The sequence below is a fragment of the Leptonychotes weddellii genome, unplaced genomic scaffold, assembly GCF_054177405.1.
Source record: "Leptonychotes weddellii isolate Sample4059 unplaced genomic scaffold, ASM5417740v2 HiC_scaffold_1860, whole genome shotgun sequence".
NCBI lineage: Eukaryota > Metazoa > Chordata > Mammalia > Carnivora > Phocidae > Leptonychotes > Leptonychotes weddellii.
Genome location: NW_027770848.1, coordinates 1,882 through 13,904, shown reverse-complemented (window position 1 = coordinate 13,904; position 12,023 = coordinate 1,882). Strand labels below are relative to the sequence as shown.

Below are 12,023 nucleotides of genomic sequence, written 5' to 3'. Positions count from 1 at the left end.
CACTCCGTGCTCACCCGGCCTGTGACCGCGCGTTTCTATCTCTGACACCCGACCCCAGGTGGAGTCTCCAAACCCAGCAGATCCCTGCGGTGTGCTCCCGCGCCCGTCCTCCCTGGGGAGGAAGGGGAGTCTCCCCGGATCTGCCGCTTGTTGGGTCCCTGCTGGAGGAGCAGTGGCCTGACTGTGCCGTGGATCATGGTTTATGGCAACCCGGAGCTGAGAGCCTGCACCTCGGCTCCGTCTCTGCAGCCGGCTTCCCCGCTACGATACCTGGGAGCTCTGCTGCACTCAGGCAGCCCCGGTGTTTCTGTGACCCCGAGGGTCCTGAGACCACACTGTCCCATGAGGGTTCCACCCCCCACTTAGCCACCGAAGCGACGTCCCTGAGTGGAGCCAACTTCTAGAAGTTCCGATTTTGTGCTCTGCTGCTCTCTCACTTGCCAGAAACGGCCGATGGAGGCCCCTCCCCCGCCATCTATCCTCCCGAATATCGCCTCAGATTCACTTCTCCGCACATCCTACCTTCCAGAAAGTGGTCCCTTTTTAGTGCAGAGAGTTGCTGCTATTCTTTTCTTCGATCTCCTGTTGAGTTTGTAGGTGTTCAGAATGGTTTGATCCCTATCCAGCTGAATTCCCGGGACCAGACGAAATCCAAGTCTCCTACTCCTCTGCCATCTTGCTCTGCCCCCTCCCGGACTTGAGTTTTCTGAGGAACTGGTGCTCTGGAGTTGAGGTGGATGGTTTCTTAGAAGAAGACAGGTGGGGGTTCTGCTGGCAGGGGCTTGGGGAGTCTCCCCAGGAGGGAGACAGAACCAGGTTCCTTTAGAGATCCTTCAGGATCAACACTTTGATCCTTTGACACTGGATCTGCCTGCTCAAGAGCCCAGAAGTGCAGAGATGAGATCTGGAACCTGAGATTTTGGCGGCCGTGAGGCAGAGGGTAACTGGCAGAGCAGCGGGCACAACAGGGCACATACCTGAAGCTTCAGGGTGTGAAGAGTGGAGACTAGAAGTAGGAAAGCCAGGGAGAAGTTGCATGGTCCGTAATGTCAACTGTCTGGAAATTGGAGGGTGTGGTAGATCCTTTCAAGTAGGGAGTTCTGGTAGGGGAAGAGGGTTGGTAGGGCCATGCCTTTCTCTAGTAAGATGCTGTCCCAGTCCCTTCCCAGAGCCTGGCAGTCAGCAGGTGTGTGATGAGTGATTAAGGAGTTGAGGACAAATGGATTGCTTCAATTGCGCCTACTGACGTGCCTAGCTGGGGCCATACTGGACAAAGCTAGTCAGAACTGTGGGCCACGTCCCCATATTGATTTTATGAAACTTTATTTGGAAATAACTTCAATTTACAAAAAAGATGCAACAATTAAAATAGTATAAGGACACTCATTCCTTTACTCAGATTCACCTATTAGCATTTTGCCACATTTGCACGCTCTCTCTATGTATACATGATATTTTTTTCTGAACCATTTGAGAAGTTGCATCTGTCATGACTCTCCACTCCTAATTACTTCAGTCTGAATTGGTGGAGAATTGGGATATTATTTTCCATAACCACAGTATGGCTATTTATCAGTCAACATGGATACTTTAATTGACTACCTACATTCCAATTTTGTCATTTGACCCAATAATGCCTTTTCTTAAAGGAAAAGTTTTATTGAGGTATAGTTGACATAAAGTGCACATACTTAAAATGTACAATTTGATAAGTTTTTAGGTTTTACATTTAGGTTTATGGTTCATTTTGAGTTAATTTTTGTATATGGTGTGAGGTATGGAATTAATGTCCTTTTATAGCAGTTTGGTATTGGTATTCTCTGAATACACCCATGAAACTGTTACCCCAACAAGATAACAGCAAAGTTTCCTACTGTCCCTTTGTAATACCTCCCCTCACTGTCCTCACTGCCTCCATGCCTAGGCAACCACTGATCTGCTTTCTGTCACTGTAGATTACTTTGTATTTTCTGGAGATTTACATAAGTGGAATCAGTGTATGTGCTCTTCTTTCGGTCATTCACAAATCACATATTTTGAGATTCATCCATGTGTTGTATGTGTCAGTAGTTTATTCCTTTGAATATTATTCCATTTTATAGGTAAGCCACAATTTGTTTATCCATATTCCTCTGTTGATGGGCGTTGGGTTTTTCCCAGTTTTTGGCGATTATGAAGAAAGCTGCTATAAACATTCCAGATAGTTTTTGTATGGATGCATGTTTTTATTTCTCTTGGCTGTATATGTAAGAGTGGACTTGGTAACTCTCTGGCATTTTGACAAACTACCAAACTGCTGTAAAAGGACATTAATTCCATACCTCACACCATATACAAAAATTAACTCAAAATGAACCATAAACCTAAATGTAAAACCTAAAACTGTAAGACCTGAAGGAGAAAACATAGGGAAAGATATGTGTGATTTTGGCAAAGATTCCTTAGATACAATGCGAAAAGCATGATCCACAAAGGATGAAACCCTTGATAATTGAATACCATTAAAATTAAGATCTTCTGGGGCTCCTGGGTGGCTCAGATGGTTAAGTGTCTGCCTTCAGTTCAGGTCATGATCCCAGGGTCCTGGGATGGAGCCCCAAGTCGTCAGGCTCCTAGCTCAGTGGGGAGTCTGCTTCTCCCTCTCCCCCTGCTTGTGCTCTGTCTCTCTCTTTCAAATGAATCAGTAAAATATTTTTTAAAAAATAAAGATAAAATTAAGAACTTCTGTTTTTCATTTGACACTCTTAAGAGGGCAACTGTTTGGATTTTTGCATCTGATGGGTGAGAAATTTTATCTTAATAGAGTTTAATTTGCATTTTTCTTGTAAGTGAAGTGAGTATCTTTTCATATGTCTAAGGACCATTTCAGTATCTTTTTGTGAGTTGCCCTTGTCTAAAGACGAGGAGTTTTGGCTTTTTACCCCCTCAGTTTAAAAGTTCTTTGCCTCTTAGCTTTTTATTTGTATGTATATTGCAACATTCTCTCCCAGTTTGTATTTAAACTTGACTAATGGTGTTCATAACATGCAAAAGTGTTTTACTTATTACTGCATCTAGATTTTGAATCAAACTTAGAAAGCCTTTATCTGTACTCAGGTTATAGAGGAATTGACCCGTATTTTCTTCTAGCACTTGTATAGTTATATTTTTTATATTTATATCCCTAATCCACTTGGAAGTTATTTTTCTGTACAGATCTAATTTTGTTTTTCCAAATAGCTACATAGTTGTTATAACAACTAATAAGACCATTTTTTTTTGCCCTAGTAATTTTAAATATCGCCTGTATCATATATTAGGTTTCTACATGTATTTGGGTCTATTTTCTGTAGTTTAAATTGTATTCCTTTGGATGATCTGTTTATTTACCTACTAGCATCACATAGTTTTAATTATAGAAGCTTTGTAATGTGTAGTATTTTAATGGCCGGTACGGTTAGTCCCTCTTTCACACATTGTTTTCATTATTTTCCTAGATGGTCTTGTATGTTTTTTTTTTCTTTCATTTTTTAATTTATGTTCAATTAGCCAACATTTAGTACATCATTAGTTTTTGATACAATGTTCAGTGATTCATTAGTTGCATATAACACCCAGTGCTCATCACATTAGTGTTGGTTTGTCTAGCTCCCAAAAAACGTATTTTTATTTGAGATTTCTGATGATGGTGAGATGTCCTAACCAAGAATAAGGATATGTAAGTCCTCCTTTATGTCTTTAGGAACTGTAGTCTTGTTCATGTAGGTTTTGAATATTTCTTGTTAAGTTTATTCTTACATAGGTTATCATTTTTATGGCTGTCGTAAATAGGGTTTTCTCATCCATTGTGACTTGTAATGAATTATTACTTGTGAATATGAAGGCTATTGATTTGTGCATGTTAATTTTTTATTTATTTATTTATGTTTATTTTAAAGATTTTATTTATTTATTTGACAGAGAGACAGCAAGAGAGGGAACACAAGCAGGGGGGAGTGGGAGAGTGAGAAGCAGGCTCCCCGCCGAGCAAGGAGCCCGATGCGGGGCTCGATCCTAGAACCCTGGGATCATGACCTGAGCCGAAGGCAGACGCTTAACCGACTGAGCCACCCAGGCGCCCCTGTGCATATTAATTTTTATATCCTGCTACTTTGCTCAATTCTTCAGTTGTTTGAGTTTGTTTTATCATTGATTCTCTTAGAGTTTCCCAGGCATATTCTTATAGTATCAACAAATAGAGATAGTCATGCTTCTTTTTCTACTTCTGCCTTTGTCTTCTGTAGTCCATTCACACTGGCTGATCCCTCCAACTGGGATGTTAAATAGTCATGTAGATGGTGGGCAGCTTGGCTTTGCCCCTGACCTTTGTGGGAAGGCCTCTAGTACTTCCTTACTAGGTAGGATCTGGCTTTTGCCTAAAGGTGTGATTATATTAGAGTTTTTATTTTTATTTTTTTTTAAAGATTTTATTTGAGAGAGAGAGAGAGAGAACATGGATGCATGAACTGGCAGGAGGGGCAGAGGGAGAGAAACTGCAGCAGACTCCCCGGTGAGCCCGGAGCCGGAGTCTCAGGACCCAGAGATCTTGACCTGAGCTGATAGCAAGAGTCGACACTTAACTGACTGAGCCACCCAGGCGCCCCTGATACTAGGGTTTTTAAATCCGTCATCTTTGAGCAGTTTGATTTGAGGAATGGGAGACAGGTGGGCTCCCCTCCACCCCTGCCCCCAAACTCTGGATGGAGGATGGAACTGAAGTCTGCCAGGTATGGAAGGGAAAATAGGATTCCCTTGCTTCCTCCTTTACAACATCACTCTCTACTTCGCCCTCAAACTATACTGCTTTTCTGAGGACTCATGGACTCACTGTGGAGTGGGGGAAGTACGTCGTCCTATCCTGTTTATCCCAGATTAGGAGACAGGCAGCTCCTTTCTTTTTTTTTTTTTTCCAAAGATTTTATTTATTTATTTGACAGAGAGAGACACAGCGAGAGAGGGAACACAAGCAGGGGGAGTGGGAGAGTGAGAAGCAGGCTTCCCGCCGAGCAGGGAGCCCGATGCGGGGCTCGATCCCAGGACCCTGAGATCATGACCTGAGCCGAAGGCAGACGCTTAACGACTGAGCCACCCAGGCGCCCCCAGGCAGCTCCTTGCTAAGAGAGCGCTGGGGTGAGCCTCCCGGCCTCCCTCGTCCCCCACTGTTGCTCCTACCCTCGGGTGCCCCTCGGGCCCCCCGGCCTCCGGCCCGGCGCAGCCCCCGTCTTTGTGATGAAGGTTGGTTTTCTCTGTCCTCGCTGCAGGTGCATGGCTGCTTCCTGACCCCGAAGGCCGGAGGGAGCGTCCCTCGGGCGGTGGAGGCCCACTAGGCCAGCCGAGGGCAGCCTCGAGCCCACCCTTGCCGGCCTCCCCCGTGGGGGCCAGGATGCTGAAGAAGCAGTCCGCAGGGCTCGTGCTGTGGGGCGCCATCCTCTTCGTGGCCTGGAACGCCCTGCTGCTGCTCTTCTTCTGGACGCGCCCGTCGCCCGGCCGGCCGCCCTCGGACGGCGCCCTCGACGACGACGCCGCCGGCCTCACGCGCGAGGTGATCCGCCTGGCCGAGGACGCCGAGCTGGAGCTGGAGCGGCAGAGGGGGCTGCTGCAGCAGATCCGCGAGCACCATGCGCGCTGGAGCCGGCGGGGGCGGCGGCCCACGGCCGCGCCCCCCGGGCCCCCGCGCGCGCCCGCGTCCGCGCCGCCGGCCGCCATCGCCGTCCTGGTGATCGCGTGCGACCGCAGCACGGTGCGCCGCTGCCTGGACAAGCTGCTGCGCTACCGGCCGTCGGCCGAGCGCTTCCCCATCCTCGTCAGCCAGGACTGCGGGCACGAGGAGACGGCGCGCGTCATCGCCTCGTACGGCAGCGCCGTGACGCACCTGCGGCAGCCGGACCTGAGCAGCATCGCCGTGCCGCCCGAGCACCGCAAGTTCCAGGGCTACTACCGCATCGCGCGCCACTACCGCTGGGCGCTGGGCCAGGTGTTCCGCCGCTTCGGCTTCCCGGCCGCCGTGGTCGTGGAGGACGACCTGGAGGTGGCGCCCGACTTCTTCGAGTACTTCGAGGCCACCTACCCGCTGCTGCGCGCCGACCCGACGCTGTGGTGCGTGTCGGCCTGGAACGACAACGGCAAGGAGCAGATGGTGGACGCGGGCCGGCCGGAGCTGCTCTACCGCACCGACTTCTTCCCGGGCCTCGGCTGGCTGCTGCTGGCCGAGCTGTGGGCCGAGCTGGAGCCCAAGTGGCCCCGGGCCTTCTGGGACGACTGGATGCGCAGGCCCGAGCAGCGGCAGGGCCGGGCCTGCGTGCGCCCCGAGGTCTCCAGAACCATGACCTTCGGCCGCAAGGGCGTGAGCCACGGGCAGTTCTTCGACCAGCACCTCAAGTTCATCAAGCTGAACCAGCACTTCGTGCCCTTCACGCGGCTGGACCTGTCCTACCTGCGGCGGGACGCCTACGACAGGGCCTTCCTCGCGCGCGTCTACGGCGCGCCGCTCCTGCAGGTGGAGAAAGTGCGGACCAGTGAGCGCAGCGAGCTGGGCGAGGTGCGCGTGCAGTACACCGGCCGGGACAGCTTCAAGGCCTTCGCCAAGGCGCTGGGGGTCATGGACGACCTCAAGTCCGGGGTCCCCAGGGCCGGCTACCGGGGCATCGTCAGCTTCCTGTTCCGCGGCCGCCGCGTGCACCTGGCCCCGCCGCAGACGTGGGACGGCTACGACCCGAGCTGGAACTAGCCGCGCCGCCCGCCGCGGCCGGGCCCCCGCTTGCCGCCCCGTGGGCCGCGAGGGGGCCGGGGCCCTGGGCTGCCCCGTCCTCTGCGTGTGTCTCTCTCGGGTGCATTTACCTTTCCTTTCTCCTTTTTTCTGTCTTGTCTTTTCTTTTTCCGAATGGTATTCGAGAGCACAGAGGAAAGGGGAGGGTTATTCTCCTGTTGTCCGGGGGGTCAAATCAGGGGAACCTCGCAGGGCTATGTTGGGCGGTGTCAGGCAGGAAACCACTGTGTGGTCGGGAGGGACTCGGGCATGTGGGGCCACAGACTGCCGTGTTCCAGGTTTTCTCCTAGAGCGCCCGCGGAGAGCTGGGCAGCTTGAGCTCGCTTTCCCTTGTCCTGGCTCTTCCAGCCAGGGTGCGAGCTCACCTGCATCTGCTCCCCATCCTCACCTCCCCCCAGTTTGAGGGGTTGTTGGGTTATTTGAAAAGGGGACTTAATCTGTGGCCAAAATGAGACTAACCAAAGGGCTGTGATCATCAGAGTCGGGTGGAGCTCTTGGGCTTTCGGGGTTTACCGCCACCCACCCCTATTTCTCTGCTACCCCCGTCCTTATCCCTCACCTCCTCTCTGCTCTTCTTTCCTTGCAGCTTAGCAGTTTGTGATTCTAAGATGAAAAGTTGAAGGGGAAAAGCAAGACTTCTCGTCAGCTTATCCCCAGAAGCGGGAAGGGGCGGGGGAGGCATGGTAGGGAGAAAGCCTTGGTGTGCGGGGACGTGCATCCCTCACCCTGCCTCAAAGAAACAGACTCTGTTCCCGGGCCCTAGCCTTTCTAAAAACTGATCCCTTCCCTGTTTCTGTAGGAGGTTTCATGCTGGCCTCGTGGGAGAGCAGTTAGCTCCTTGTGTCCCTGCTCCCCTGGGGTTTGGCGCACAGACTCCGCCCAGAAAGTTGAGGCTTCTGGCGGTCCTGGCAGGGTAGGTGGGCAGCCGAGACCGGATGGCTCCTGCCTACCTCCCCCGCCCCCCAGGCATTCCCCTGTCTGCTCAGATCAGGATGAGGATGGCGGGTTGGGGAGCAGTGTGTGTGTGTTTGCTTCTGGCCTGACCTCAGTTCATGGAAGAAAGTTGAAGCTACAGAATTATTTTCAGAAATAAAGGCTGAATTGTCTGAAAAACTGTGTATGTGTGTGTGTGTTTATGTATCCTGGAACAGGACGAGGGGCTGGAGAAGGAGGTGAAGGGTAGAGGAAGAAGGAAAAGGAAGGGAGAACAAGGGCTGAGGGAGAGGCCTGGATGGCAAGAGGAAGTGGATCAGCTAAAGGAAGGAAAGTGGATGACCGGAAGACGGGAGCTGGGGGGGCTGGGTGTGAAAGAAGGGCCAGGCGTGGAAGTGGGGGAGGGGGGTGGTCCACGGTTGCAGTCCCCTGCTGCTAATCTCTGGAGCTGGGCTGTGAACCCTCGGTGGACTTGAGCTTGCTGTAAGCCTGAAGGCCTGGTCGGAGGGGACCCAGGCAGTCCCTGACAAAGTGGCTGCTCTGTGCCGGGCGCCGCATTTCCTGGGCCTCTTGGGCCTGCCCCTGAGCTCCGGGGTGCAGAGCTGATACCAGGGTAAGCTCTGTCAGGGAGTGGCACCCAGAGTGCTGACCACGACCCACGGCCGCCTAGGACACACGCAGAGCGGCAAGCATCCTCTGAGACGTACAGCACGTGAAACACACGCTGAGAGTCTCTGTTCTCTGTTCTTTTTTTTTGATGATTCATTAGTGGGTTTGAAACCCCTGGGTAGGTGACTTTGTTCACAGATACCGTTCTGGAGCTTCACATGTGTGAGCTGGGGAGGAGTGGGGTCACCTGGTCCCAAAGGGAGTAGCTCCGGCCTCCCTTCTCCTGGGCTTAGGAATGCTGGGTGTGCTAAGGGGAGCGGGGCCGGATGTTCAGTTTAGTCTTTCAGATTTCTGTACAGCTAGTTTTGTCTTCCCATGTGTTCCTCGATGGATCGTTTAACCCTGTTTGGGGGTAGGGAGGTGGTCGTTACCCATGATTTGCAGGCAGGGAAAGGCCCAGTGACACACTGGGCAGGACTACTCTGGCTGCCAAACTCCATGTTCTTCACACTCAGTGCACTGAACGATTGCTCACCAAGCACACTGGTCTGAGTGCTCCGTGGTTAACATGAACTCATTTAATCCTCAGAGCAATTGTGGGTGGCAAGAACTCCTGTTTTAGAGGTGAGGAGACGGGCACATAGAGATTCCTTTGCCCGAGGTCACACACCTAGTTGGGGTGGACTGGTGGATTTGAAAGGGGCGCATGCTGTTAACTACCACCTGATACTGGACCGTTCACTTTCTGTCCTTTACTGCCTTCCGCCAGGGAGGCCTCCTCAGTCTCTGGTCTCCCCTCCATCAAGCCCCAGGGTCGTGGATGGGGCCTGACTTCCTGGCCAAGCAGCACATGGTCTGCCTGAGGTGGTGGGCTGGGCAGGGGCAGCCCCCCGGGAGAGATTTGAGAGGAGATGCCACCCTTAGAAGATACCTGCTGGTTTCTCAGTTCTCCTGAAGCAAGGAGAACCTTCAGGGGTCTCTGGGTCCCGTTTCTCTTCCTTCCCATGTAGGTCCTCAGGCCACATTTGCCCTGTCATCTTCAGGTGTGGTTCATGTGTACTCGGCTCCTCTCCCTTAAGAACCATGATCCTCCTGTGGACGCAAAGCATGTACAAACACCAAATGCAAAAGCACCACGTACTAAAGATTTCAGGATGAACCTTGAGTTCAGAGATTTAAAGGTAAATCCAAAGAGTTCACCCAGCTCCCTGCAGCTCCCCTGCCAGGTGGGCCTTCCCCGAAATAGCTGGTGACCGACTGGCATGGCTGGTGCCCGTTGCAAGTTCCCGTAGGTGGAGGGTCTCAGCTGCCTACGGAAGGCCTTGCAGGGATGCCGTGTAGTTGTGGGTCCAGCAGCTGCTCAGGCCAGGCCACCACTTGTCTGGCTTGGCCTTGGCACTTCTGCCCCTGTGTCCCCCAGCCCCTCCTTCACTTCCTGCCAGCCCCCTTCTTCTCCTGGTTCCCAAGAACCTCTGTGTCTGCCGTCCCTCCGTGAGTCTTCCCTCCACCAGTCTCTTGTCCTTTGCCGTGGTTAACAAATTCTCAAGTAAATTTTAAAGGTCTGATTGGCCTTATTGAACAACTCATGATCAGGCAGCATCCCATCTGGCAAGCAGAAAGGAGTTCTAAAGCGCTACAGGAAGGTAAGGTTTTTGAAGGCAGGACAAGGAAGTCGTAAACAAACAAAAAAGTTATTTTGGGCAAGGTCCCCTCCCTTCGGGGAACAAAAGGGTCTTAGGTGGATTACCCCATCAGTGCTGACCAGGAAATTCCAAACCAGTTAAAACTATATTCCTGGGGAAGATTGAAACTGCAATCAGGTTAGGTATGAAGCCCCGTTTAGTGGCGTGGGTTTAGCACAAGGGACTCCATTTTGGATCTCTTGTTTCTTTTTAACAGTCTTCTCTCTTTTCTGGGTCATCTTGGTGGAATCTCATTTGTGAGGTGAGTCACCTTCGGTGTGGACACATGGGTGGAGTCCCTGACCGTGCTGTCCCTGAGCTGACCCCCCCCCCCGGCTGTGTTCAGAATCCCACCAGGGCTGAGGGGCCAGGGCTAGGAGTGGGACAGGGGGGACCGAGGATGGGAGCAGGGGCTGAGGCTGGGGCCCTGGCTGGGCTGGAGGGGTCTGTGTTTAATGTTAGATACAATGCCCTTTTAAAATGAAAAGTAGGGGCACCTGGGTGGCTCAGTCGGTTAGGCGGCTGCCTTTGGCTCAGGTCATGATCCCAGAATCCTGGGATCGAGTCCCACATTGGGCTCCTTGCTCCGCAGGAAGCCTGCTTCTCCCTCTGCCTGCCTCTCCCCCTGCTTGTGCTCTCTCCCTCTCTCTTTCTCTCTGTCAAAAAAATAAATAAAATCTTAAAAAAATAATAAAAAAAATGAAAAGTGTAACAACTTTTTTCTTATTACAAAAGCAATACATGTTCATTGTAGAAAATCAGGAAGTGGATAATAATAAAAACATTCACACTGCCACATTCCCCCTCATCTCTGTTTATACCTACCAGGTTTCTTTCTTGCGTAAATAAATAAAACATCTATTCATCAATAAAACCCACGAAGTTACAGAAATATTTATTTGGCTTTAGATGAGTGGAACACTTACATATACCCTATACATTGTTTCCTAGCCATGTCAAATATTTACCTGCCCCATAATTTTCCTCATTTACCCTCTTTCTTGATAATCTTCAACAAATGCTGGATTTCAGGCTTCCTGACGGGATTTCTGTAGAGATCAGTGGTTTGCCTCCAGTGGGGCCCTTGAATCTGCAAGGCCCTTGAACCTTGTCCCATCCACCTTCTGGGCTCACCTGGGCAAGTCATAGAGAATTTATACTTGGAGCAGAGCAGAGGGGAGGGGAGGAGCACCCCCTCTTTCGTTCTGAGGCACGGAGACCAGGCCAGTGGTTAAGTCCCATCATGTGAAGGAACCACTCGAGACCCAGCTCTAGCTCACTGCCTGTCTGTCTGAATGTCTGACCCTGGACCAGCCGTCTGTCCTGCCAGAACCTCGTCCTGTGAGGCAGGGACAGTAGTGCCTCCCTTTGGGGTGATTGCGAAGATTAGTATGTGTGAAAGCAACCGTGTGTGCCTCGAGAAATCTCTGTCTCTGGTGCTGTCTTTCCCGTTTCATTTTTGATCCCACCTTATTTATGGTGGGAGGGAGCAGAGTGGGTACAGGCTTAGCTGTTGAGAGGAAGGGGCCTGGGTGGTCCTGAGGCTGTTACTCCCTCTCCCACTGTCCCTTCAGCTTACTTGAAATCTGGCTCTTTATAGTAAAATGCTAAGACAGGATGTTGAATTGGGTTCAGCCGCACACAGCAGAAACGGCTCGTCACGGTGTCTTATATAAGTGAGAGTCAGGTGGGAGAGGGCTGCGTAACAACTCCTGTGTCACCAGGGGCCCAGCTGTCTTCTGTCTCTCGTCTCACCCCTTAGTAGGAGGTTTCCATCCTAGGTGTCACTCTGGCTGTGGGAGCCCTGGCCATCATGCTCACGTTTTAGGCAGGAAGAAAGAGGAAGGAAGAAGGGCAAAAGGTGAATCCCTGAAGCCAGTGCCCCTTTCTTGGAAGCCAGCAAACAGCCCGATTATAGCTCCTGGGCCGGAATCGGATCACACAGACATACCAGTCTGCTGCAAAAAGTAACTGTTCAGCAGAATCAGATTATGATTCCTCTTGCTAAGGAAGAA

At 51.4% G+C, this 12,023-nt stretch overlaps 1 protein-coding gene and 1 long non-coding RNA gene across 2 annotated transcripts; one reads left to right on the top strand and one right to left on the bottom strand.

Moving 5' to 3' along the window:
• The first annotated feature begins 4,040 nt into the window (after nt 1-4,040).
• Nucleotides 4,041-7,897, top strand: MGAT1 (alpha-1,3-mannosyl-glycoprotein 2-beta-N-acetylglucosaminyltransferase). The gene is made up of 2 exons (XM_081810131.1): nt 4,041-4,745; nt 5,280-7,897. The coding sequence occupies exon 2, from the start codon at nt 5,402-5,404 to the stop codon at nt 6,743-6,745; it is 1,344 nt and encodes a 447-aa protein (XP_081666257.1). The 5' UTR covers nt 4,041-4,745; nt 5,280-5,401; the 3' UTR covers nt 6,746-7,897.
• LOC145718622 (uncharacterized) lies at nt 7,396-9,726 on the bottom strand. Its single transcript, XR_014141927.1, has 2 exons — nt 9,258-9,726; nt 7,396-8,728 (listed from the first exon to the last, which is right to left on the bottom strand). It is a non-coding gene; the product is annotated as an uncharacterized LOC145718622 (long non-coding RNA).
• Nucleotides 9,727-12,023: the final 2,297 nt, after the last annotated feature.